This window comes from Camelus dromedarius, chromosome 7 (genome assembly GCF_036321535.1).
Source record: "Camelus dromedarius isolate mCamDro1 chromosome 7, mCamDro1.pat, whole genome shotgun sequence".
Lineage (NCBI taxonomy): Eukaryota > Metazoa > Chordata > Mammalia > Artiodactyla > Camelidae > Camelus > Camelus dromedarius.
In genome coordinates, this window is record NC_087442.1 from 83,403,341 (window position 1) to 83,431,065 (window position 27,725).

The 27,725-nt window shown below is 52.9% G+C and overlaps 2 protein-coding genes across 2 annotated transcripts in view; both read right to left on the reverse strand.

The window, feature by feature from the left end:
- Positions 1 to 181: 181 nt before the first annotated feature.
- MYL7 (myosin light chain 7) lies at positions 182 to 2,838 on the reverse strand. Its single transcript, XM_010983998.3, has 7 exons — positions 2,669 to 2,838; positions 2,324 to 2,437; positions 2,058 to 2,133; positions 1,614 to 1,718; positions 1,102 to 1,180; positions 843 to 891; positions 182 to 350 (listed from the first exon to the last, which is right to left on the reverse strand). Exons 1-7 carry the CDS (start codon positions 2,669 to 2,671, stop codon positions 249 to 251), a joined length of 528 nt encoding a protein of 175 aa, XP_010982300.1. The 5' UTR covers positions 2,672 to 2,838; the 3' UTR covers positions 182 to 248.
- Positions 2,839 to 3,904: 1,066 nt separating this feature from the next.
- Positions 3,905 to 27,725, reverse strand: part of GCK (glucokinase) — a 43,162-nt gene continuing 19,341 nt past the window's right edge. The window contains exons 2-10 of the mRNA XM_031454601.2: positions 13,771 to 13,933; positions 13,032 to 13,186; positions 11,329 to 11,448; positions 9,470 to 9,565; positions 9,218 to 9,317; positions 7,439 to 7,622; positions 6,494 to 6,649; positions 5,659 to 5,892; positions 3,905 to 5,410 (exon numbers count right to left, since the gene is read on the reverse strand). Coding sequence (XP_031310461.2) covers positions 5,266 to 5,410; positions 5,659 to 5,892; positions 6,494 to 6,649; positions 7,439 to 7,622; positions 9,218 to 9,317; positions 9,470 to 9,565; positions 11,329 to 11,448; positions 13,032 to 13,186; positions 13,771 to 13,933 — 1,353 coding nt within the window. The 3' untranslated portion in view covers positions 3,905 to 5,265. The remainder of the gene's footprint in view (positions 5,411 to 5,658; positions 5,893 to 6,493; positions 6,650 to 7,438; positions 7,623 to 9,217; positions 9,318 to 9,469; positions 9,566 to 11,328; positions 11,449 to 13,031; positions 13,187 to 13,770; positions 13,934 to 27,725) is intronic.

Here is a 27,725-nt window from a genome sequence, read left to right on the forward strand (position 1 = left end):
GCCAGGTCAACCTATCTGCCTGTGTTCTCCAGAGAAATGGAAGCCAGTCCTGAGCAAGGGGCCAGAAGTCACCTCTGTCACACAGCTCACCCCCACTCACAGCCATCTCTGCATCAGGCCCCTCGGATCCCCTTGGCACCCCCACCCATCTGTCACAGACAGGCCACCACTCTGGTTCTGATTTAGAAACAGCTTTTATTGGGGCATCCTCGGAGACTGGCCCTGAGTCACAGCCGCCGGTGCCAAGCTCACTCCTCTTTCTCGTCCCCGTGGGTGATGATATAGCACAGGGACTTGTAGTCGATGTTCCCTGCCAGGTCCATGGGCGTCAGCTCGAACATCTGCTCCACCTGGGGAGGCACTGGTGAGAGGCAGCCCAGCCAGGGAGGCCTGGGGGAGGTGGCTGTGACCTGGGGGAGGCCTGTGACCCTTCATCCTGCCCCCCGGAGCTGTGCGCTGCTCCTGAGCTTTTTCAGCCCCAAACCTCAAACTCTGAGTTACTGCTTTTCTGTTGTCAGACTTTGAGCAGCCTGAGAGGGGGGCCGGAAAGGGGCTGTGGGTTAAAGGGCTCACCCTGGTCACTGGGCTGCCCCTCTGCTCCGCAGCCCTGTGTGTCCGGAATCTCTTCCAGATGTCAAGGCGCACTGTGCTCTCTGGCCCCAGGGCCTTTGCATACTCAGCTCACTCAGCCCATACACCTCCTCCCTTTCTGAGTCCACATCCTTCACCCTCCAGACAGCCCCCACGAGGGCAGTGGGCTACTGAGGTCTCCCCAGGGCCCCACAGGGTGAGAGCCCTGCAGAGGGGTTGGGGAGAGGTGTTGAAGGAGCCTGGATCCTCACCTCAGCCAGAGAGAACTTGTCTGCCTGGGTCAGGAGGAGTTGCTTGAACCTGGGGGAGTGGGGAGCAGTGGGGAGAGCCTTGGGTGGGTAGCCACACTGGAAGCAGGTACAAAGGCTCCCACGGCCCAGGTGGTCACCCCTCAAGAGCACAGAGGCTCCCAAGTACAGGTGGCTACCCTCACAATAGGACCCACCTCCCTCCCTGCTTCCCAAATGGTGCCCCTCACCTCTCACCCCTCGCCCCACCGCTCACACTTACTCATCCTTGTTCACCACGCCCTTGCCACTGGGGTCAAACAGGCGGAAGGCACTCAGGATGGCTTCCTCGGGGTCTGTCCCTGCGAGGCCAAAGGAGCCAGGTGAGCACCCACTCCCCCAGCCTCCAGCCCCCACTTAGGTGGACCCCAGTGTGCAAGGGGAACCTTCTATGTCCCAGAGAGGTGGGTGGGTGTTCCAATACAAAATGTCTCTTGGGGTCAGAGAAGCCAAGATCAGCTGTCTTCTGAGATGGGCAGGAGATTGCAATTAGGGATTTGGGAGTAGAGGCTCCCAAATTAAGTCAGGGCTCGAGGTGATCAGTGCCCATGGGTCTGGGAGGCAGGGGGGGTGCCCCACAGCCTCTGGGTGGGCAAGGGCCAGGTGGGGTCTGGGTGGGGTTCAGGCCAGGTCCAGGCAGGTCCCAGGAGGAGCTTAGGAGGGGCCCAGGTAGGGTCCAGGCGGGGTTCAAGTTTGCTGCCCTGCCAGGAGGATCCAGACTTGCCCCAGGCTCACCATTGAGCTTCTCCCCAAAGAGTGTGAGGAAGACGGTGAAGTTGATGGGCCCCTTCCCTTCCTGCAGCATGGCGTCCAACTCCTCTTCTGGGACATTCACCTTCCCTGGTGGGGCGGGAAGGGACGTGAGATGGACACGGAGACCTTGAGTGTCTGTGAGTAGGGCCCAGGCTGCCCTTCTCTCCTTCCCAACCACAGAGGGTAGAGAGGTAGAGAGTCAGAGGCAGCTCTGGGTGGGGAGGTGAAGTGGAAGGAAGGTGCGATGAGGGAGGTGTGAGGAGACAGTCGGGGGCGGTGTTGGGGGAAGGGAGGCGTGAGCAGCAGGAAGAACAGGCAGGGCCACTGACTTGACAGGAGGCCTGTCCCCTCCCACCAGCCCAGCAGCTCTGAGCTGGGTCCCTGGCCCGAGCAGGGCACGGCTGGGTGGAGATGGGCTCGCCTCACCCAGCTGGGAGTAGGTCTCTCGGAGGTCTGACTTGCAGATGATGCCATCACGGTTCTGGTCGATGCAGCTGAAGGCCTGCGAGGCAAGGGGTCACAGTCTCCAGGTGGGAGCAGCCCCCACCCCAGGGGAGGTGGGAAGTCGGGGAGTCCTGGGTGGTAGGAGGAGCAGGGACAGGGGCCAGGACCACTGGCCTACAGAGAAGAGGGAGCGTATGCGGGACAGGGTGCCCCGATGGGTCCCAGGCTGTTGGGGGTGGGGCACTCACTTCCTTGAACTCCTGGATCTGGGCTTGCTCGAACATGGAGAAGACGTTGGAAGAGCCTCGGTGGGCCTGCTTGGTGGCTGCTGCCTTGCTCCGGGTCCCCGCCTTCCTGCTGGCCTGCAACCCCCATGGGTGGAAAGGGGTCCTCTCCCCAGCTCCCTAAAGACTCCCCACCATGGACACCCCCACAGCGTTCCCAGGACAGCCAGAGTCAGGGTCCTCTTCCTATCTCTGGGGACCACCTCTCCGGGCCCAACATAGGCACAGAAGTCACCGGCTCTGTTCCCCCAGCCCAAAGGACAGCAGCTGGGAGCTACTGGCCTGGAGTACCCCCCACCGGGCACTCACCATCCTCTCTGTGCAGCAGCCTGGTCGCTGTGAGGGGCCCACAGCCCCCTTTTATGTCTCAGCCTTATCACCTGGAGTGCCAAATAAGGACAGGAGGAGAGGACAGGCCCAAACTTGGCAGCCTCTGCCTGGGCTGGGGGAGGACAGGGCCCCAAGCAGATTCCAGCCACATTCCTGGTGACCTTCAGGCCCCCAACATGTCACATCCGGGTGTCCACCCATCCTGGCAGCACCAGGCTTGCCGCTCTCCCCCTTCTAGTGCTGAATGCGGGGCCCTGCTGCCCCCACCTGACTGGCCTTCCTGCAGTTCCAGCCCAGAATCTGCCCAGGCCAAGAGGACAGCACAGGGAGGGCAGGCCCAGAGCCCCCAATGGGCTTGGGAGGGCAGTGGGTGGTTCTGAGGATGGTCTCTGGCCTGAGTCACTCCCACTCCCCCCAGAGATTCCCAGAGGTTTTGGTGAAGACGCTTGGCTCTGGCCCCTCTGACCAAGGGGAGAAGGCAGCCCTGAGTTGGCTGCAACCCCCAAAAGAACCTGAGTGTGATGCTTTTGGAGTGTGGAGCACTGCCTGGGCCCCGAGCAGCCACTGGGACCCCCGTGAAAGCAGGTCATTAGCCCTTCATGTGGGGCTCAACCCCAAAATGAGGGGCCCGGACTCTCACCGTGGTGCCAGAGCAGCTGCCTCACCGGCCCCTTGCTGGCCCAGGGCAGAGAAGGGCTGCGGGGCTGGGGACCTTCCAGAGCAGAAGGAGTGGGCCACTGGCTGCCCCCTTGAACCTGGAACAGGAGAGGGCCCCCTGCTACCCCAGGACAAAATGAGATTTGATACTGTGGGTGAACGCTAAACACGAGTACATTCATCCTGATAAAGAAGTGATCAGATGCTTGCACAAACATAATTTGATGCATAATTTCGACTCGAGAGAACTAAAAAAATCAGAAGTAATTACATACGAGACACACCAGAAAACGAGAGAACATCTCAATGAGGATGTGATTATGCAAAATCACAACTTTGGGTCAAGTTCTGAACGAAACAGCACAGTCATTCCTGATTTGCTGGATAGCTTCTCTTATTGAAAAAATAAGTGTACGTTAAAATCTTACAAATATGTGTTCGTTTGTAACTGGGTTTACGTGGAAGATGGTCTTAGGCCCCAGGCTAGGCATTTCATCCAGGAGCATCTGGCAGCACCTCAGAAATCAAGTAACTTCTTCATCTCCTGGTCCCCCCATCACTGCCACAACACAAGTGGCTCCCAGGGACCCTCTGCTGAGACAACCTGCAGCAGGACCAGTCCTAGAGATCAGCCCTGCCTGCCCTCTTCCCAGAGCAGCCCCACTCCTTCCTGGACACACCCTTGGAGCTCTTGGAAACCTCAGAGCGGCTGTGTGATTAGGGTCAGGTGGAACCACACCCCAGAAGTCCAGAACCTCTGACCACACTGCCCCCCTATGCCCCCCCATTCCTGTTTCTGCAGCCTGGTCTGTCACGCTACACGTCCCCGGCGTAGCTGGTCGGAGACGATGACAAATTCCAAGACATGCCTAGGCCTACAGAGTGTCTGTGTGCATGTGACCACATCTAGATACGTGCTGTCCCACAGCCCTTACACACTGGTCAAAGAATGGTGGACAAGGTCACGTTCTAAACTTTTAAAACTTTTAATTAAAAAAAAACCCACACGGTCCCAGGTTGGGCACGAAGAGGTTGGTGTGGTACATGGAGGTCTGGTGAGAAGAAGGGGGCCTGGGTTGTCCCTTGAAGGTGTGCTGAGTGCTGCCTGGGGTTTCTCTCCCAGCCAGCACTGGGGGAGCCAAGGACTCCATCCTGGAGGTGCTCCCAAGCCTGCCTGTGGGTAGCGGGACTCCTCCTCTTCCTGGGCCCCTCTGGGCCTCCTGTGAGGGTCCATCCCAGAACCACAAACCACTCAGGGATGGCAGTATGAGGGGGGAAAGTCTGCCATCTCCAGGCCTCATGCATGGTACCTGCAGCCTCCCCCGTGGAGCTGGTCACCCCATTTCCCAGGCAAGAAAACGGCCAGGCCTGGGTGATCAGCAGCACCCCCCTCAAATCACCCTATGGAACCCAGGTCTAGGTCTGGCCAGGTGACAAGGGCTGCCTCCCTATGTGTGCTGAGTTCCCAGGGAAGGCAGGCCATAGCAGGGTCCAAGGGGCATCTCCTTCCCAGAGCCAGGGCCCAAGGTTGGCTGAGCCAGGCTGAAAGTTCCAAGCAGTGGAACAAATGCAGCAAAATCCTGAGTGAGTGACTCCCTTCTGGGTCCCTGATTCCAGCAAGAAAGGTGAGGTACTTTGGGGGGTCTCCATTCCTGCTCATCTCAGCCCCCACCCTAGTCAGAGCCCTAGGGCTGTCCTGTCCACTGACCCTGAGCGAAGAGGCCTGCTCCAAGCCCCTCACTCCCCTCGAGGGGCTTTCCCCAACTTCTGGGGATCACAGTGGGGATGGGAGGCGTCCGGGGTCCTTACACGGAGAAGCCTCTTGACTGGGCCGGGTTGGGAGCACCGGTAGGGAGCGCGCTCCCTGGAGCCCACGTCCAGTGGCCGGCCACAGCCTCCTTGCTTTGCAGCCTCTGTCCTCACTGGCCCAGCATGCAGGCCTTCTTACAGGCCACCGCGGAGATCAAGGCCGCACCCCGGCCGCTGCCCTCCTCCGACTCGATGAAGGTGATTTCACAGCTGGGCGTCAGCCTGCGCACGCTGGTGTGGAACCGGTCCTTGAAGCTGAGCAGGGGGGAAGCAGGGCTGCTGTCACCACGCGCTGAATGCAGGGCAGGGGTTAAGCCAAGGGGACCCTTCTCCTGTGTCAAGGGGCATGGGGATGAGATAAGGATCCCTGGGACCTCAGAGAGCGTGTGTTTCGGCCTGTGTATGGCAGATATAGACTGACTCCAGGGCTCTTCCCTCCCGGCGCGAATTCGGAGGCGGAAGCTGGGCCCGGCGGGGAGGGGCAGATGGCCGTGCGGGCTCACCTCGGGTGCAGCTTGTACACCGAGCCGTCCACGCCCACGGTGATGCGCATCACGTCCTCGCTGCGGCTCTCGCGCATGCGGTTGATGACGCCCGCCAGCCCCGCGGCGCACATGCGCGCGGCGCGCGTGGACACGCTCTCGCAGGCGTGGCGCACGATGTCGCAGTCGGTGGCCGACGGCCTCAGCCCCAGCGTGCTCAGAATGTTGTAGATCTGCTTGCGGTCGCCCGAGTCGCTGCGGGGCGGGGGCGGGAGGGCGTCGCCGAAGGGTCGCTTCGTTCCTGGCCAGCCTGACTCCCATATAGCGGCGGCCTCTTCCCTCCCCCTGACCGCCTCTCCCAGGCAAAGCGCTTGGGGCTCGGGCTCCGGAGTGGGGCAGGTCCGGCTCCGCCAGGGACCAGCAGTAACCTGTCATTACTCCTCTCTCTAAGCCCGGGTTCTCCGCCCCAAGGTGGGTGACACTACCGCGCCTTGCAGCTGTTGTGTGAACTGAGACTAGGTCCATTGCGAGTAGGGAGCCACCAGGGAGACTCACGGACTCCATCGACTGCCCGGCGCCCCAACCCGGGACTTTACGCCCGCCCTGGACCTCTGCCCCCTGAGTCCCGCCGCCTTTCCTGAGCCGGGGCCCTGGCGCTGCGCCCCTGGACCACACTCCTACCCAGGGCTCTCACCCTGGTCCGGGCCCCTGGCCCTCTGCCCTGACCCCCGAGCCCCGCCAGGTCCCGCCCACGTTTGGAACCCCGCCCCCACGTCCCAGGGCGTCCTGGTCCAGGACCTCTCCAGATGCTCGCTCACAGCTGTACCCAACCCCTTGCCCCGCGCGCCCCGCGCACCTCTCCACCTGCGACACGAAGCGTGTCTCAAAGGCTCCGCGCGTGCGCAGCTGCTCCGAGGCCTCCCCGTGGAAGAGCAGGTCCTCGTCCACAAGCTTCAGCAGCACGAGTCGCACCAGCTCGCCCATGTACTTGCCGCCGATGAGCTTCTCGTACCTGGACGGGGGGCAGTGGGGTCATCCCCAGTAGGGAGCTCCCCACGCGCAGGTGGAGGCCAGGAGCTGGCACCACCGCCCCTCACCGCACCCACAAAGAGGACATATGGGAGGCTGTGACCCACACCTCGGCAAAACTAAGGCTCAGAGGGGCTAGTGACCAGCCTGGGTGCCCTCTGCCCCAGGGTTCCTAGGCCCTGTGCTCCTGGAATCCACGGAGCTGGCACGTTGGTTCGTGCTAGTCTGTAAGCCTCCATATATTCATGTTGTGGTCCATACTAGTAGAGGTCTATGAGGGCCAGAGAGGACGCTCATGAAGGAGTCAGCACGAGCCTGGCGCGCAGTAGGCGGTTGATAAAGGAGAGCCCTGACTCAGGACAAGTACTGTGAGGGCTGTTTCTCTAGCTGTCTGGGAACCCGCAGCATTCCACAAAACACTGGCATTCATTCTGTGAACGTGTTCAGATCCGTATTCTGGGGAATTGTGGGTTAAACCCAGTAAACGTTGCTGCGGGCATCTCAGACCCTTCCTATGCCAGCAGTCACCTGTCAGAAGGAGGGGGAGGGGGCGGTCCTGGCTTATCTAGCCACAGACCGTGTTTTTGAGGACTAATCCTTCTCATTTCTCACTGTTCCCTGTTCACATGCTTGTGAGCTGAAGGAAGAGACGAGCCAGCTTACGAAGGGGTTGTCAGTTTGCTTTTCCCCAGAGCTGTTTAAAAACAAGCCCATTATCTGCGGGCCGGCCCATCTGCCGCGGGAGCGGGGCCGGGGGAGGGGCAGCCCTTACAGCTGCTGGCCGGGGTTCAGGGAGTTCTCATCCACCACGCGGTCGTACTCCAGCAGGAACTCGTCCAGCTCGCCCGAGTCCCCGAAGGCGCCCCACTCGGTGTTGACACACATGCGGCCCTCGTCCCCTTCCACCAGCTCCACGTTCTGCATCTCCTCCATGTAGCAGGCGTTGCAGCCCGTGCCTACCGGGGAGGAGTCAGCGTCAGGCCCCACCAGGGGCTCCTGGGGTGGGGCGACAAGAGCTGTGCTTCCTGAGATGTCCCCTTTCCTGGCTGCGTCCCCTCTGCAGGAAGCCCGTGTGGCTTTGGCTTCCTTGAGCCCTCCACCCCCATCACTGTGTGAAGGGTCTCCCTGCATCTCTTGGAGCAAAGGAAAACTGGCTCTCTGCGGGGCTAGATGACCTGGGTTTGCTGTGTGACTTCAGGTAGATAAGCCCACCTCTCTGGGCTGTTCCTCTTCCCCAACAGGGGTTGGTAACGCCTCCTCCTCCTATTACCTGCGTCCTTGGGAGGAGTGAGGGAAAGAACATGTGTCAGAGTGCTTTGCCAATTGGAGATGGGTGGGGATGTTATGATTTTATCTTGTCTACACACCACCTGTTCTTGGGCATTTTCCAAGCACGTGTTTGAGCTTCTCTATCCCAGGCTTTGCTTTCAGGGGGCACCCAGAGGTGAGTAGGGCACAGTACGGGCACTTGGGAGCAGCACATAGGCGACTGACTTCAGGCGGGACTGGCTCTGGAATTTGTAAGTTGCAGGGTCCCATGCAAAGTGAAAATATGGGGTCCTTTGTTCATAAATTAAGAGTTTCAAAAGACTGATAGCAGAGCATCAATCTGAAGGTGACTGCACACCCCTCGAGCCATCGGGGACAGCAGCTCCCCTGCTGGCCAGGGAGCTGCCTGGAATCGGGGTTTCCAAGTTTTTGTGGGGAAAAAAACACAGAAGCCCAGACTTTGATGGGGTGCATGTTTAGCTCTTGTTAATGATTATAAACATGTTTTTAAGCACTGAGAGTGTTGCAAGACAGATGTGACCACACACCACTCTCCCATCTCTACTCTGCGACAAGTGGCTCAGGTGAAGGTGTCTCGGGGAACCGCCCCAGGCAGCTCTAGGGGAGAGAGTAGGGGACCCCTCAGGGCTCAGAACCCCTCAGGGCTGGTTCTGAAGGGGCCATCAAAGCAAAAAAAGTTAACACTGACTTTCTGGGTAACTAGAGCCCAGAGAGTCCAGGGAAATACCCGCACGCCTGGATGTCCAGTAAACGCTCCTCTGTAAACACTCATTGTAAGGCCTGGGGAACTTCTGGGAAAAGCCCGCGGTGCATGAGACAGGCCCACTGGGGCCAGCGCTGCCTCCTTTCCTGGCACCTGCCTTCACTTCGGGCGAGGCAGATGGCTGCCCTGGGGTGTAGTAAGACTGTCCAGGAAGGGATGACGCCACTCTGGTTTTTCCTCTTCCGCTTGGACAGATCTGTCCAGGTTGGTCAATTTACCAGATAAGGTGATTTCATTAAATCCTGATGGGCCAGGTGGATGTGCAGCTGCTGAACCATCTGATGCAATGACTCGTGAGTGTTGAAATGTTTCCTACTGATACATAGTACCTGCATTCAGGACACCCCTGCTGCTCCCCAAGGCCGCCCAGGGCCGCAGCGCCTCTGGGATCCGTGCCTGGCACAGAGCTCCTGGGCAGCCTGCTGTAGACAGGGAAGCCTCGGCCCTGTCTTTTGTGGTGGCCGAGGCCCCTGGATAGGGCAGGGCACAGGTCCTTACCCACAATCATGCCAACCTCACACCGGCGGTCTTCGTAGTAGCAGGAGATCATTGTGGCCACAGTGTCATTCACCATCGCCACCACGTCCATCTCAAAGTCCTGCCAAGGGGCAGAGAGGCAGTGGTGATGGTTCTCAGCTCAGCCTGCTCTGGTCTGGTCCAGCCAGGCACAGGATGCAGAGACCCCTTTCCTGGCATTTTAGCCTGCAGGGAAGGGAACCCAGGGAGGTCGCGATGGCAGGTACCACTCACCCCTCTCCGTTTGATGGCATCCCGCAGGAGCCCCACGATGTTGTTCCCTTCTGCTCCAGAGGCCTTGAAGCCCTTGGTCCAGTTGAGAAGGATGCCCTAGGAGAAGAGGAGGGCCTCAGTGGCTGCTGAATGCCGGGACAGGACAGGAGCTAACTCAGATCACAGGGACATGCACCCACTTTGCAGCAGAGCAGACTAAGGCTCAAAGCAGTCACATAACTTTGAGAAGTGTTGGAGCCAGTTCTCTACCAACATCCCCTATTTCTGTAGGGCTGGGTCCCAGCCAATTTAAGAGTGTTTGTATAGTTAAGCCCAGAGTCATCATCCAGAGTGAGGATGAGTCTGCAAGGAGCAGCCTGTATAAAATTGGGGCTCCTCTCCCATTTGCACCCTCTGTGTGTGAAGGTTCCATCTGGCCCTCAGTGCACTGGAAGGACTGGAGTTTGGAAAACCAAGGTGAGATGTTACTCCCGCTGCTGCTCCTGCTGGGAGTCCTGAACTGGCTTTCTCTCTGACCCAGAGGTCTCATGTATTACGTATAATTGTTGATGTTGTTTATATATGTGTGAACATATATATAATTTACACATGCATGGATAATCAGCGTATGTGGGTGTGCATGTATCATTGACCTGTGAATGTTTATATATATGCAGGTATGATTGACATGTGCATATATGCATGTATGTAAAATTGACATTTGTAAATATGCATGTATAGTAGGTATGTATATATGTATGTATACCTGATATGTATAATGTACATGTGTATATATGTATAATTAACATGTGTAGATATATACGAATATGTAACTCCAAATGATTAGTGAAGAAAAGCTGCTGTTGTGAAAAAATCTAAGACTTGGATGTGCTTATTAGCTTACTGTTTAGAAAAAAAGCCCCTGATACCAATATTGAGCACATATTCATTGAGCTCTTCCATGTACAAGCCAAGCCACTGTGAGCATCTAAGAATAAAACAACGTATATATGTATGTGTAATTTATGTATAAAAATATGCATGTAAATGTTAACCACTATATATAAAAATAGATTTTAAAAGATTTCTTCTGTATAGCACAGGGAACTATATTCAATATCTTGTAATAACATTTAATGAAAAAGAATATGAAAACAAATATGTGTATATATATGTATGTATATGCATGACTGGGACGTTATGCTGTACACTAGAAATTGACACATTGTAACTGACTATACTTCAATTTTAAAAAAGATTAAAAAAAGAAAAATGTGCATGTACAATTTTTGTGGTTATATGCATGTATAATTTACATGTGTGTTATTCACAAGTGTAATTTATGTGCATACATATGTGTAAGTTACATGTGGATATGTGTGTGCCTATCATTTGTCTGTGTATATACGTATAATTTACGTGTGTGTGTAACCGTGGCAAGCTAACTTGCAGCTCAAAAGTGGGGTGAAGCCTGAGCCCCTACACAGTTCTGCCTTGCCCACAGGTGGTACCACGTAGTGATGACATGCAGGTGTGCTGGAGCCCGGCCCCCCCCTCCCCCCAGCCCCAGCACTGCCACTTCCCACTGAGGACAAGTTGCTGCACCTCAATTTCCTAATCTGGAATGGGGGTGATGATATGCATGCCTCACAAGGTTGCGGGGAGGCTTAAGGCCAATAGTAAGAGTCAGCTATTATTATGATTATTTCCCGAAGTCTCACGGAAGATAAGTGACAGAGCCACAGTTTGAACTCGAGGCTCTTCTCCAGCATGAGAAGCTGCATTTGAAGGCAGCACAGGGCAGAGGTCAAGGGGGTGCCTCTCTCTGGGATGCATGTCCATCCATCCATCCCCCTCCTCTCTCTCCTGCCTCTCCACACCTTGTCGATGTCTTCGTGCCTCACGGGAAAGGAGAAGGTGAAGCCCAAGGGCAGCTTCTTGTGCTTCATCTGATGCTTGTCCAGGAAGTCGGAGATGCACTCAGAGATGTAGTCAAAGAGCTGGAAGATGCACACCGAGGTGGCCGTCAGCTGCAGAGGGTGGGCCAGCTACAGCACCCCTCCCCCAAGGCCTCATACTCAAGGTACTCCTCAGCCCCTTTGAAAGCACCACTTCTGGGCCTGAGTTCCCCTCACCTAATCAACACAGCTTGTCAGGACTCAGACCCTGAGCCTCCCCCGATGCCTGAGTCCTGCTGACAGCAGCCCTCAGGACAGGGCAATACCAGGACGGGGTTGGTCCACAGCCCAGCTGTGCTCTGTCAGGCTGGCCCTCCCAGCTGGACCCAGTGGCATCCAGCCTCAGGCTTTGGACAGAGGCACATCCCTGGCTATAACTACGATTTCTGTCTCCAGCACCCAGAATATTCTTTGCTGCCTCCAAGTGTCCTGGCTGCCCCACCGTGGCCCAGCAAGGACAGCCGCCAGCCCACTCATATGGATGTGTCCACAGAACTGGGCATTACTGAGTGCCCTGCTGATTGACTCACTCCCTGATGGTTCTGGGCCGAAGTGAGGCACTCATGGTCACCCCTGCTGCCTTGATTCCTAAGTGAGGACCTGGCTGCAAAGAGCCTCCTACTTTGAAACCCTGCCCCCCAGGCTCTGGCTCTGCCTGCCTCCCCCCTAGGGCTCATTCTACTTCTGTGCTCTTTCCTGAGTCCTCCCCATGGTCAGGGTGGCCTCGCTTCCTGGGCAGATGCTGTGATGTCATGTCACCTAGTATCCATTCTGATGGAGAGTGAGGGGTGACACGTGGGGAGGCGGCAGAACCCAGTGTGTTCTCTCAGCTGCCCTGCCAAGTTTCTGATCCTTCTGAGAAACTGGCCTGGGCATGACCTGCTGGGACCGTACCCGGTGGCCGACCCCCTAGGCCTCTCAGCTGCCTCCTCCTCCTGCAGCAGGACCCCCTGAGGACAGGTGGGCCTTCCTGCTGGGACTAGACAAGCTCTGAGATCCTGGGTGGTCTTGTAACCCAAGCAGGACTCTATGGGGCCTTCCCAGAACAGACACCCTCCACTCCCCCACCACCATGTCCTCGGCCTGCCTCTTGTCTGCAGAAAAACCTTAGTCTTCTAGGCTTCCCCATGTTCCAAACAGTACATTCAATCAGAGAAGTGAGACAATGCAGAAAGAAAGGAAAACAGTCAAGCAGGACAAAATACTAATTGTTTAGCCATTAAACAAAGTCAGGGACTTTTAGTTCCTCCTCAAGGGCTACAGATAACATTCCAAGCCGAGTTGGAACCAGAAGGTAGATGATGTTGACTCCCGATGACCACCAACCAAAGAGAAGAACGTTCATGAGCTGATCACACATCCTTCAACCCCACTCCCTCATCTTGTCTTTAAAATCCTTTCCCTGAAAGCCTTCAGGGAGTTCTGGCCTTTTAAGGACTAGCTTGCCTGGACTCCTTGCTTGGCGCCCTGCAATAAACGCTGTACCTTCCTTCACCACAACCCGGAGTCAGTAGATTGGCTTTAGTGCATAGGGGTGAGCGGACCCAGGTTTGGTTCAGTGACAGTCTTGACCCCAGCCCCTGGCCTCCCTGGCCCCTCTGGTCCTGGTTGCCTAACCTACTCACCATCTCAGCGGTGCCTGTCATGGCATCCTCGGGGATGGAGTACATCTGGTGCTTGGTTTTCACACTCCACTGTCCCTCCTCGCCTTCCCCCACCTTCACCAGCATCACCCGGAAGTTGGTGCCACCCAGGTCCAGGGAGAGGAAGTCCCCAACTTCTGCAGCCATAGGGAGAAGCACACCAGTCTCACGGGCACTGCACAGAGGGACTCCCAAGACCAGGCAGAAGAGGAGGGGAAGGCATGGTGGGGGGGGACCAGAAGAGCTGGATGAGCAGCTGCTGATGCTGAACTGCTGGGGGACCCCAGAGTAAACTGTAGAAAGGGTCAAAGGTGAACTGGGGTAGTCAGCGGGGGTCCTTTGCCTTGGACTGAAATCTCCCCCAGCCCAGGGCTCAACTGAAGACCTAGTGAAATGGCCCAGACTCAGGACTGGGTGAGGGGATCTCTCAAATGACCATGAGGAATCAGTTTCTCATTGTGAGATTTTTTAAAAGGCTGTTTGTCTGAAGCCAGGGTGGGTCTGAAGGCCTGAGGGCTGGGCCAGTGGAGTGGAGGGTGAGAACTGGCCAGTGTCCGGGGCCCAGCATACTGGGGACGTGTCTCGGGGCTGCTGGGGACAGTCAGAGCCATTAGGAAGGGCCTGGGGCACTTCTCCCTGCTGGGGTTTGGGGACATGACCGCTGGATGAGGAGCTGCTGGTTCCCATGCTGGTTCCCTGGGTGGGGATCCCACCATGGTACCTGAGCCTTCCGGGGTGGAGCGCACGTAGGTGGGCAGCATCTTCACACTGGCCTCCTCATGGGTCTCCAGCCGCAGGCCTCGGTCCATCTCCTTCTGCATCCGCCTCATCACCTTCTTCAAGTCCTCCTCCTGCAGCTGGAACTCCGCCAGGATCTGTTCCGCCTGCACAGGGAGGGGGAGGGGGAGCTGCTGGGTGGGGGAGGGGTTTGCACCGCAGGGGAGGGGGAAACCGCAGAGTGGATGTTTCACACACACACACACACCAAGGTTTCCTTTTGCCCCCTGATCCTGGGTCCAGGATGACCCGTCATTTCAAACCACCACAGTTAAAACCAGTTGAAAAATTAGGAGAGCTGTTTCCAACACCAGCTTTTAAATAAACTTGGCCTGGGGTGTGTCGGTAAGTGAGGGTCAGAGCACAGCTGTAGCACCTCCCTTTGAACCTCAGATCCCTGCCGAACGAGAAGGAAGGCACTAACCAGGGGACTGGGTGAGACACAGGCCAGAAGAGCCTGTCTGGAGGGTGATGTGCAGCTGGCATTACTATCTGAAAGATCTGGTCATTCTACTGTTAGAGCAGGCAGAAAGCTAGATATGAGCAGAGAAAGGGGGACACAGACCAAACGGCCAGAATTGGGCAGAAAGGAGGGGCACAGGCCAAATGCAGGAAACCACACATCATGTAAGCACCAGGGGTCCCCGGGCAGAGCAAGAAAAGCAAGAACCTTTGGGCTGATAAGGGGTCACACGTTTTGGAGTGATGAGTGGCCTGGAGACCCCAACAAAGAAAGATGAGAAAAGGCAGGAATTTCCAGTGTCTGAATATAACCATAACATTTTGTTCATTATGCCCTCATTTCAATAAAATTAGCCTTGCAGATTAGAAGTACCCATCAGGCACCAATGCCGTGACACTTCCGATCCAGACTAAATAAGGACAAAAATCCCTCCTCCCTTCAGGAAGGTGGAGTTGGGGTGATAATCAGGGAATACGACCCCAAACACTTCCCTCCGCAGTGAATATTCTGCCCATTCATTTTTACACCCTATGTAACCAACTTGCCAAAGAAACACAGGGCAGCCACTCACCTGAGCCTGCCCGCTCTCCCCTTGCGAGTGTCCTATCCATCCCTTAATAAACCCTCACCTTACTTTTTTAGCCACTACGTCTTGTCTCTGAATTCTTTCTGGGATGGGACAAGAACCTGGAACACGGGTCACATCCACCAGCAACACTACGTCTAGGAATTTATGCTAAGGGAGTCAGTGGGCCAGTGTCACAAATGTTCGTAAGTGATAGTCAAGACACACTAGTTCGAGGTGAAACCAGTTAGTCAGAGGTATCTGGTTGACTAAGGCATGGCGGTCCACAGCCTGGAAGGCGCTGAGCCCATCAGAGAGAGGACAGGTCCCTACGCAGTGAAGGAGGGAGGCCGGTGGCACAAAGCTCAGTTTCAATACCACCATTCTCGTGGGTACGGATGGCCTGGGTGGGGGTCTCCTCCCGCACCTTCTGGAGGAGTGACCACCCGCTCACCCCTCCATGGTGGCATGACATCTCCAGGAAGTGGGGACCCAGCCCTGACCTTTGCACAATACCACGTCTCCATGGAGAAAAGGCCATTTTGATTCACCAGCTATTTGGACCAAAAAAGAAGGGAAAGATACCCGGATAAAAGTCGTGGGTCCACTCTTCCCAAAATCTCACTCTCTTTTGCTGGCAGTCTTCCATGTAAGCTCGGGGGTGGAGGTGCTCTGAATTCCAAGCGGGAGGCAACACAGCTATTTGCTCCTTCTTCCTCAGTTTTTAGAGCCCGCATTTTATTGGGGGGTGGGTTTGGGCGGGTATCACATTAAAGGAAGGCAGCTCCTCCCCAGGCCCAGGGGACAGCCATCCTATCCCCTTTGGTTGGTAATCTGGTTTAGAGTTGGGCATGTGGCGCAGTTCTGGCCAGTGACAGGTGAAGAGAAGCCTGATTTTAGCAGGAGGGGGCACCTTCTGGGAAGGTCAGTCCCCTCAAACTTTGTGAACACAGCCATATAAGGTGTGATAAGCTGTTAGCGCACTACTGATGGCAGAGCAGAGAGACAGCGTGGGTCCAGCCCTGAAGACATCACTGATGTGCTGAGCCAACCCTGGACCCATCCACCTCTCTGTGCTGGTTTTGGGAGCAAATACTAACCACGTAAGGCTACAGTTAGGTTTTGAATTTCCTGCAGCCCAAAGCATTCCTAATGGATACAGATCTTTATTGAGGAACCACTTCTCTTATCAAGACACCACACTTACAATTTAAACCCGGGAAAGTCACAAAGGGATGGATGGGACTAACAAACGTGCTCTGTGAAATGATCCAGGCTGTCCTCAGAGGACCACGGGTACAGCCTCGCCTCCTCTATCTTTCTGACACTTTCTAACATAAAATGGCTCAGGAACGAACAACCCCAGTAGCATTTGCTGAGTCCTTCCAATGTGCCAGGCCCTGAGCTGAGCGCACCCGTACAAGTTGCCTGACATCCTCGTCGCAGCGCGCTAAGGGGCGGTGCCAGCAATTGCCCATCTTCGAGATGAGCAAAGGCTTAAAGAAGTCACTCGTGCAGGTGCATGCAGCCAGCACACTGCCCGGGGCCAGCACCCACAGCCATGCACATGAGGGCTGCAGTCTGACATCCCTGAGAGTCTGCCTGGCGTCTCTCCCAAAACAGAACTGTAAGACACAATGAGCTCTTTTTTTTTTTTTTTTAATTTTTTTAAAGGAGCTGAGACGATCCCTTTTTTGGGGTGGGGAGGAATAATTGGGTTTATTTATTTATTTACTATTCATTAATTTAATTTCTTTTATTGAAGGTGCTGGGGATTGAACCCAGGACCTCTTGTATGCCGAGCAAGCCCTGTACCACTGAGATACACCCTCCCCACCGAAAGTCTCCTGCCTTTTATTTCACAGATTTCAAAAAAAAATTTTTTTGTCGGAGGAAGTAACTAGGTTTTTATTTCTTTATTTTTTAAATGGAGGTACTGGGGATCGAACCCAGGATCTTGTGCATGCTAAACATACACTCTACTACTGAGTTATACCCTCATCTCTTCACAGGCTCTTAACAAAAGGGATGCTGACCTTGCAAAGGTCCAGGCCCCAGGCCCTGCTGGGCTCCATCCCCTCTTCTTCAGTCATGGCGGCCCATCTAGTGGCCGTGGGCCTGGACTCATGAGGAGCTGTAATTTAATGGCTTCACCCTCTACGTCCAGCCCCATGTGGGCACAGGTTGGGAAGGATGCTAGAAGGTTCCATGGCTGCAGTCTGACACTCCAGGGGGCCACAGGCTGACATGGGCCACCAGCAGACCTCCTATCTGCCCTTGGAGAGTGTCAGCAATGGTTGTAAGCCCCTTCCTCGGGTGCATCTCGGCCTCCAGATGCCACACTTGGTCAGCCTGCAACACCGAGGAGGGGCATTCTGAGCTGCAGGGTCCCCTCAGTCCCCAAGGCTGTGTGTCTGGGCAGGCGTGGGTGGAGTTCAAGTCCTAGGGGCAGAAGCCAGCCTCGCTGACCCCTGGGAGTGTCCCCAGGGGCAGGCACTGCATGCCAGGCCCTGCTCAGGGCATCCCTGGTTCTCCCTTAAGCTTAATGCCCCCTGGGACACAGACTTTCATTATCTCCATTTCCTACAAAGAAGAAACTGAGCACAGGGGTGCACTTTTCAAAGCTACAGAGCCAGAAGGCTCAGAGCTGGCTTTGCACCCAGGTGCCAGCTCTGAACCCACTTCCCCTCCCCACCCCTATCAGGCTGCCTAGCCCTTCCCTGAACCCAGACCCTGGCTGCAAAGGTCTCTTGCTGGGTGTCCGTGCAAGCTGGCTTAAAGGTCTTGTCAAACAGCCTAGGAAATGCAGGATGTTGCCAGAGGACCCCCAAGAAGCCACCTGTCCCCCAGGTCACAGGAGAACAAACAAAGCACAGAGCCTGTCCTCCCATTCCTGTCCCGACAGCTGCAGACTTTTCTGCTCGCCAGGAGGTCACAGGACACATCATCAGGGCTCAGGGCGATGCCTAAACATGGTGGGGGTGTCTCCTGCCTGACCAACTCTCCCACACTCCAGGCAGGGCCACTGCCACCATCTGACAGTGCCACGGCCCCCCAGGACCCTGGTTTGCAGGAGGAGAGCCAGACTGCCCAGTGCCCTCTGGCTCTCAGGGACTCCCATCTTAGCTGTCCTGGGATTCTCAAGGTAGATCTGGGGTTGGCAGCTTGGGGATCCTCTTCCCCAGGAGGATGGGGGCAACAGGCCCAGGGTCACCCACTCTGTGTACACAGCCACCTGATGGCCTGGGAGCACAGGGGCCAGGCTGCAGCTGGACACATGGCAGGGCTGACACAGCCCTCCAGGGCCCAGAGATGGGCCCTCCAGCGTTTGTCCAGGGGCCCCATTCCCTGGCTCTCTGGGGCCCTCCCAGTGCTGTGCTGGCATGGGAAGCACCTTCAGGCCCACCCCTAAGTCTCCTCATCTCACAGATGGAGGCATCACTGGGTGTCCTCCCGTCCTTCCTGAGCCCTGGGCGTGGAGTCCCCCTGAGTGTGGCATAAAGGGGCAGGTGTCCGGAGCTGAGCCCTGCAGACCCAGCCCCGGTCATTCCTGCCCAACCAACTTGGCCCCCTCAACTTTGTTTTCAACCTGTACAGGTGATGGCCTTCTCCAGGCCGGTGGCCTTAAGGACTGTCCACATACTGATGGCTGAGCACCAGGAAGAGTGGTTCCACACCCTGAGATGGGGTGAGTTGAGTGGGGAAATCAGCCTGGTCTCAGCATGCCGCCATGTCTGTTAGCCAAGGGGAGATGGGTGCCAGGTAGCCGTCGGATATATGGGGCCAGAGCTCAGGGGACAGTCTGGCACTGTCAGCCCCGGGAGCAAGTTCCCCAGAAGACGCTGTCCCTGGAGACCCTCCTGGAGAGGCTGGACAGTGGGTATCAGGAGAGGCCAGCTGCCTCTTAGCCTGAGTGCCTCCTTCCAAGGGGTCCAGCCCACCCCAGCCTCTACTCTGCCGAAATAATTGTCCTGCCTGCACAGGAGAACCAGCCCCAGCCGTGGCCCTGGGGACCACTTGCCCTGGACAGGCCAGGGTGGGCAGTCGCCATGCTACCTGGGGTCAGGAGAGCACGTTGAGGAGGCAGCCGACGGATAGGGGCCACTGAGGGGGTGGCCCCGTGCAGGATAGAGTCTTGGCTTGGTCCTGGGAGATTCCTGGCTGATTTTCACCTGGGGCCTGTGTTGCACGTGGGCGGGGAGAGGTAGGCTGGTGGCAGGAAGGCCTGGCCTGAGGCACCGAAAAAGGCAGACCCCTCGGGACACCAGGGTGCGGAGATGTAAGGCCAAGATGCCTAAACCTCCCTCTTCTCCTGTGATCTCACAGTCCCACCGAAAATCAAGCTGCAGGATTGGTGGGGGTGGTGGGTGGAGGTCATGTGTAGATCTCATTTGGGTCAATGAGAGCCAGGACCAGGCCCGGGGCAGAGGTGGGAGAGGGTGGGGGAAATGAGGGGACAGGATGTAGAGAAGGGGAGGGGCCCGGGAAGGAGTGGAGGTGGGGTACCACCTGGATGGCTGCCCCCACCCCAGGGGTCCAGGGCCTGTCAGTCCACCCTAAGGCTGTCCTCACAGGGCACAGTCTTGGAAAGGCCCTCGTGCTCTGTGAAATGATCCAGTCTGTCCTCAGAGGATCTGAGGCTGTTCCCCCAAGTGAAAAAATGCTTGCTTTCATCAGAGATCTTCAACTGTAAATTGTTAAAACCTGCCTTAGAAGGTGGGGAAGGTCATTCTTGGGTTTGGGGCCTGCAAAGTCCAGGCCAGAGCTCACTTTGGGGGCCTCCCTCCCTCCTCACCCCAGCTCCCTGCCTGGAGACGCCGGCACCTGCCAAGCCCTGCTAAAATTATCAGGTGCTTCCAAGTGGGCAGGGTCGGGAAACGGTGGCTTGGCGGAATGCCAGGCTTTCCTGCCAATGGCCAGTGTGGTCATCCCTGAGAAGCCCTTGACATGATTGACATGATCTTTCCCAAAATAGAACAGAAAGGGCTTCACCAGTCCTGCATGTGACCGGTCACTGTCCTTGACGCTGAGCCACTGTTTGCACGAAAGGGTGGGGTAAGGGACAGGGCTCATCTCCGGGTTTGGAATGGGGCCCCCCCTTGAGCAGCCAAGACCAGAAGCAGCTGCCCTTCTCCTGGCCCAAGCACATAGCACCTGAGAAGAGGAGCAGAATCCTCCAGCTCTGTCCTCTGGGAAGTGGGAGCGGACCAGGCAGAGATCAGATGGGCCCCCTTCTGGTTTGCTAGACTTCCAGTGCCCTCTCCAGCTTGCACTTTGACCAGCAAGCATCCTTCCCCAGAGCCCTTTCCCGGGGCCACCTTGCATTCCCCAGCACTTGTTGGGGCAGGAAGGAGTCCAACACCCCCACTTCCCCACACTAGTTAATCCTCCACAGCCAGACTCTCCTGCCTCATGCCAGCCCTCCAGTGCACCCACCGCAGAAGCTGAGTCTCGCTGCTTCTGCATCTTTCGGTAAAGGGGTAACACCAGAGGGTGAGCACTGGGCTGGAGTTAAAGATCAATGTAGCAAGGGACCAGCTTGTCCAGAGAAGAGAGGCCAGGAGAACAAGGGCCTCAGAGACAATGGCTCCTGAGGGATGCCCAGGACACACTAAGAGTCTTCAATATCTCAAGGTCTGTCCTGAGGAGGATGGATGCATGTGGTTTCTGCTGCGACTTTCTCAAAAAAAAAAAAACAAAAACAAAAAACAGAGCTGCTCAACAATGAGCTAGGATGTCTCAGCAGGTAATGGGCCCCCCATTTAATGGAAAGAGAGAAATGTGGGGTGTTTGAGAGAGCAAGACCAGAGGGACCTGTGTCCCATTTGGTAGCCTCATCCCTTGGCTGCTCAAGGAGTGGATTGACATAGTTTAATTTTCTCTTTATCTCTAGGAAATAATCTGACAAGTCCAGTGATGGATATTCCAGGTTACTCTTTCTAGGATTAAAAAATGGGACATAATCCACACATTCAGCTCTAGGAAGTTGGTTAAATAAATCATTCTCCATCTATATCTAGTCATTTAAGATGGTAAGATTGATCTGCCTTTTTCGGCATGGAAAGATGCTCGTGACATCCTGTTTAAAGAGAATGTGATGGTTACCCTCCAAGAGGACCTCCCATGAGCCCCACCCATGCTGAATAGGTCTGGCCTGTGTAACTAATGGGTTAGTGCAGAAATGATGGAGTCTGACTTTTGAGGCTTGCCATCAAAGACATTGAGGCTTCTATTTTCTCTCTATTGGATTCTTCACTCTGGGGAAGCCAGCACCCATGAGCCGGTGGCCATGAGGACACTCAGGTTCTAAGGGGAGGTCCACTGCAAAAAACCTGAGGCTCCCCTGCCGATGGGCAGCTCTGATTTGCCAGGCAGATGAGCGAGCCACCTTGGGAGCAGATGAAGTAGCCCCAGTCGAGCCTTCAGATGCAGCCCCAGCCAACAGCCCCAGACTTGCAGCCAGACAGAGCCAGACCCCCCACCCCAAGCTGAGCCTCTCCTGGATACCTGACCCACAGAAACGGTGTGAGATAATAAAGATTTGTTGTTTCAAGCCGCTAAGCTTTGAGGTAATTTTTTACATAGCGAGAGATGTCTAATACAGAGGAAGAACAGTTATAAAACACAGTGCAATCCATTTTTCTCATATACATATATTATGTATAATATTCCCATGGGAGTAAATACAGCAAAATGGTAATAGTAGTTATCTTGATGGTAAAAATATGGATTTTATTTTCCTCTTTGCTTATCTATATTTCCTACATTTTTCTGCAATGAATGTGTATTAATGGAGCAGTATTTAAAACTCAAGTTGAAAAATAAAAATGTTGGCCTTATCCGCTTTTTTTGCACAGAGGCTCTGAGGCCCAGGCTCTGAAGGATGGAGACTCATACTTAAATGGGTCAAATGACCAGACCCCATATCCTGGTGGGGGAGGAAGTGGGACTGGGAGCCAGAGAGCCCAGCATGCCAGCCCCACCCCCAGTGGCCGGCAGCCCTCAGCGCCAGCTGGGCAACGGCGTGGGCACTCCCTGAGCTGCTGCAGCGGGGCCCAGAGGTCAGCACGGTGTTGTAAGTGTTTGCTTACAGCAGGTTTGACTGCAGACTGGCTGTGCCCTTGTGTAAGCACAGGCCAGGGGCCTGGTGGTGAGATGGTGTCAGGCAATGTGGCCTTATCAGGGACAGACGCAAGAGGGGCGTGAGCCAAGAGACCACAGAGTGGGCTGGGGTCTCGAAAATGACAGCTAGTGAGTGCCCAGTGGCTCCCACATGCTGGCTGCTGTGCTAAATGCTTTACAACTGGCCTGCAAGCTTGAGGGCGTCACTTTCAATGTGGGGAAACTGAAGCCCACGGGGGTCCAGGGGCTTCCAAGCCGTAAGTGACTTAGCCAAGATTCACCCCCAGGTCAGCCTGACTCCAGGTGTGCTGACAGTTTAGTCTTCCTGACCAGAAAAGGGGGCTCCTTCAAGGCCGAGCACCTGCCAGGTGGGGCTCAGGAAATTAGCTGTTGGAGCTGCTGGAGATGTTCAGAAAACTCGGCTTCAGCTATTGGGGTGGGAGTGGCAGGAGCAGCCAAGGTCTGCACTGCCTGGGGTTTGCCTCCGACAGCAGGCGGGGCTGGAGGCCTGGGGCCAGGAGTCAGGGGTGAGGCTAAAGACCGGGGTCATGGGAGTGATAGGGGCAGAGTGTGGATGAGGAACGTGGAGTGTCCTACAAATTGGCTGGGGAGGGGGAGGGAGGCTGGGGGATCATCCAGGACTCACGCAAGGGAGGCAGGATAACTCTGGGGTAACACGGAGCATGAGGTCAACAGCCTGAGTCTGAAGACTCTGCCATTCACTGGCTGTAGGACTTGAACAAGTTCCTTAATTATCTGGACCTCAGCTTCCTTAGTAAAGTAAAGATGACAATTTACCTACCTCACAAGGCCATTGAGAGGATTCAATGGGATAATGCAGATAAGACTTTAAGCGATGCAAGCTGTTCAGTGATTCATAGCACCACCAAAGGGTGCTTTAGCCCCTTTTAGAACACAAAGCTGTAAGATCTGCAGCCGGTGTAAAGCCAGATTCCCACCTCCACACCTGCCGATTATCTCAGAGCATTCTGAGGACACAGAGAGGTGGTACAGCCTCTTTGGTGCCACTTCTGCACTAAATCAATGAAACTTATTGTCTGAAAAGAGAATGACTAGGGGATGACGTCACAGAAAATGATGGCATAGGAAACTCCACCTCCCTCCACCAAAACACCCGTTACACTAGAAGAAAAAATGATCAAAATAAACCTGATGGGACACGTATAGCAACCAGGGGAGCTTGATGAAGGGAGAGGTTGCTGATGGCCTGTTAGTGAGCAGTCAGCACAAACCAGCTGCCACACCCACCCCCAATCATGGGCATGGAGACAGCACCCATGTTCCTGGGGCAGTCAGGACCTTGGGCTGTGCATTTTGGTTGATCTGTTGGTTCTCTGAGGGCTCAGCACAGAGCTTGCCTTCATTTCAGCCTCCTCAGGCTGCAGCAGCCTCCCTGGTGGCATTTAGTAGAAGATTTAAAGAGACATACATGCTAGTTTAAAATTTCCTTTGCATTTTTGTTTTTCAGATCCAGACGCTTAAGGAATTCTCTGTCAGGTCACAGGCTGACTGCAGAGACATCAGAACAGAAACTTCATGGATCATACACAATAAGAAATATAGATTTTGCACAAAAAAAGTTTGAAAAGGTCGCTATACAAATGGAAAACACAGTCCTCAACAAGCAAAAATTCAGTCTTTACAGAGGGGGAGAATCTGACTTCAAGAGCTATCACAATATAGTATTCAACAAAAAATTATAAAGCATACAAAAAAACAGGAAAATATGGCTCATTCATAGGAAAAAAAAAAAAAAGAATTCAATAGAAACTATCCCTGAGACAGCCTGAACATTGGAATTATTAGTCAAAGACATTAAATCAACATCAGAATTACCAAAGATATTAAATTAAATATACTCAATGAGCTAAAGAAAACCATGGATAGAGAACTAAAGGAAATTAGAAGAACAATGTATGAACAGATAGGCTTTCTCCAAACCTTCTTCAGGCTTACATCCAATGTGGGTGGAATCCAGAAGTAGTTGACTTCTCTAATCCTGTCCACAGGTTGCATCACATTCACATAGTGTCCAGTTCATAGCAGCATTATTCACCATAGCCAAAAGTGAGAAACAATCTAACTTTCCATTAACAGATGAATGGATGAAAAAATATGTATTATATACAGTGGAATATTATTCAGCCATGAAAAGAAATGAAGTTATGGCATACTACAACATAGATGGACCTTGAAAACACTATGCTAAGTGAAATAAACCAGACACAAAAGGACAAATATTGTATGATTTTGTTCATATAAAATACAAAAACAGGCAAATTCATGGAGACAGAAATTAGAACAGTGGCTACCAGGAATGGTGGGGAGGAATGAGAATTTATTGAGTTTTCTGACTAGGATGATGAAAAAGCTTTGGAAAAAGTGATGACATTTGCACAATATCATGGATGTAATTAATGCCACTGAACTGTACACTTAAAAAGTGGTTAAAATGGCAAATCTCATGTTTTATATATTTTACCATAATAATAAAAAAAAAGAAACAGAAACAATGACTAACAAGCTGGTCTACTTTTATAGCAAAAGCAAGTTTTTTTTTTAATCTCCCTCAGTGGAATCACCACTCAATCACACTTACCACATTAGTTCATTCTTCCTATGATATTTACCAGCAGGTACCTTAAATAATTCTAGACACTATATGAACCTGATATGGCCTGTGAACAGGTTTAGAGAAGTCAACTACTTTGGATTCCTCCCAGATTGGGGATAAGCCTGAAGAAGGGTTAGAATTTTCCTGTTCAGTCTTCACAGTAAACAAAGGGACTCAGCCCTGTGGCAAAGATTTATTTGATGGTGGAGTCTTCTCACTGGGATCTGTTGTTTCAGAGGGGAATAGGAGCTAGGAAGAAAGAGAAAGAAAGAGAGAGAGAAGAAAGAAAGAGAGAGAGAGAAGGAAGAAAGAGAGAGAGAAGAAAGAAAGAAAAAGAAAGAAAAAGAAAGAAAGAAAGAAAGAAAGAAAGAAAGAAAGAAAGAAAGAAAGAAAGAAAGAAAGAAAGAAAGAAAAGAAAGAAAGAGAAAGAAAGAAAGAGAAAGAAAGAAAGAAAGAAAGAAAGAAAGAAAGAAAGAAAGAAAGAAAGAAAGAAAGAAAGAAAAAGAAAGAAAGAAAGAAAGAAAGAAAGAAAGAAAGAAAGAAAGAAAGAAAGAAAGAAAGAAAGAAAGAAAGAAAGAAAGAAAGAAAGGAAGGAAGAAAGAAAAAAAGTTAGTTGATGTATACCATGTCTAGGAGAGCTCCCGTTGAAGTTACTGTCACTACTTAACTATGAGCAAATAGATGAAATGCTTACTAAGTTTTTGAGGAATCATATTGCCAAAAACCCCATGAGCTTGACCTGAAAAAGCTTTTGATTGTTCAAGCCACAAAATAAACCTTGGGCCCCCCTAAACTTTATCAGAAAGAAGTAGGTTGTGAAAAGATATTCCATCACAGAGGGTGGTGGTCAAAAGAGACTCTCCCAAAGGCTGGGGCCCGGAGCTGCAGCATCTCCCCACTGAGGGCAGAGCCCAAGTCCTGCGGAGGAACTTGTCCTCACCAGGGCCAGGTCTCCCAGTGCCTGCCTGGTGAGATTTCATCATCGTCATGGATGCCACTTCTTTGTTTTCCATTCTTCCCTTCTCCCAATGGGAATTTGGGTTATGGACGCCCTGCCCATGCTCCCCTGGTCCAGGAGTGAGGAAGATTGGGTGGGGTAACTCATCTTTTGTTTCCAGACCATGGGACCACACTCAGCATTACTTGCACCTGGTGGAGATGCCGGCATCTCCTCTTGGATACAGGGACTGGGTGAGATCTTGGCTCATCACCTTTGCGGAGGGATGACCACGCAGTCTATGTGTAAGAAGAAAAATGTGCACGGACATGTGGTGGCCAGAGGCGTGGACTGTGGCAGAGATTGCCAGCTGTGGGCCGAAATCCATGTCCTCTTTGTCCACTGTGATAACCACGCCAGGTATCAGGTGCTGGCCGGCTGGTCTGTATACGCTCAGCCTCCCTTGCTGTGAGATGTACCATGGAATCTGAGCAGCAATAATGCCCACCATTTCCAGGTCCAGGCTTTCAAGCACAGAGTGTTTCTTCCAGATTCTTTCTCACCTTTCTGTGGGCTTCCACGTAGGTGAGGAGGGGGCTTTTGGAAGCAGTGGAGCCATGAAGCATAAGATGGTGGGATTCATAGATGCAGAGGAAATCCTCCCAGCCAGCTCACACCTGCACTGACTGTCTATCATGTGAGTGAGAAATACAATTCTGCTCTGTAGACTTACTTCCTGTTTTGGTGTTAATGACAGCAATTAAGCCTATCCTAATTATTACTCAGAATCATAGCATCGATGACCAAAAACAGAAGTTGGAGAGGAGATTAAATCACTCACTTATGGAACATTTACTGGGTACCTAACTTGTGCTCAGTCTGAGGTTACAAAATAACTAGATTTTAGTTTGCAAGAAGCTTACAATCTAGCAGAAGGGACAAGCAAATAACTAATACAAACTAATACTGGCAGAGCGGAAGAGTCTTCAGGGAACATGGAAGAGACTGATGGGGATTTTCTGAAGCACAGGGTTTCTCAAGACTCTTTCCTGCAGCCTCTGATGCATGAGACGGAAGTGGCCAGGAGACATTCCAGATAGAAGGGCCAGAGGACAAATTCAGAGATGCTTGGAGAAACAGATATTTGCAACGGCTTGAACTAACTCGCACAGAGGGCATGCCCAGGAAATTAGACTGTTGTAAGTGGCATGTGGGCTATAAAGGGAATCTGAGTTGGAGTACAGACCCTTTATAAATGAACAACCATCCATGTACTGAATATTAAAAAGATGGATAATAACCCAGCAATACTCAAGGAACATTTACACCTTTATATACACCTATGAAAAAATAAATGGAAAATCAGTGAGCAAAGTATTCCTCTCAAGGTGTTTTTTAAAAAAAATACCCCAATACACAGGAGATAAAATAAACCTAAGAATAAAAGAATCAATAATGATAAAAGCAGAAAAAAATTGTACAGGAAACATGCAAACAAAAAAAAATAGTAAACGTATTAATAAATCCCAAACCCAGATCTTTTGAAAAAAAGACCAATAAAGTAGCAAACAGCTGATACTCTAATCAAGGATGAAAAAAGACACCAATGAATAACTCCAGGGATAAGAAAGGGACATAATCACAGATAAAGAGACACTTGAAATGTTTTATGAAAGTTTTGTCTAAGAATTGCGTCAATACATTTTTTAAATCTAGAGAAAATAGGTGATTTTCCAAAGAATATGAACTATCGAAGTTGACTCAGGAAAACAAGAAAAACCTCACCAGAGGGATAAAAGTAGAAGAAATATTAATAGACATCAAAAACTTTCCCCTAACAAGAACACCAGGTCTTGTTGGATAAAGAAGTTGTGGTATACATATATGATGGACTACTACTCAACCATGAAAAAGAATAAAATAATGCCATTTGCAGCAACATGGATGGACCTAGAGACTGTCATTCTAAGTGAAGCAAGCCATAAAGAAAAGAAAAATACTATATGATATCACTCATATGTGGAATCTAAAAAAAGACAAATGAACTTACTTACAAAATAGAAATAGACTCACAGACATAGAAAACAAACTTGTGGTTAGCAGGAGGGAAGCGGGTGGGAAGGGATAAATTTGGGAGTTTGAGATTTGCAGATACTAACTATTGTATATAAAATAGA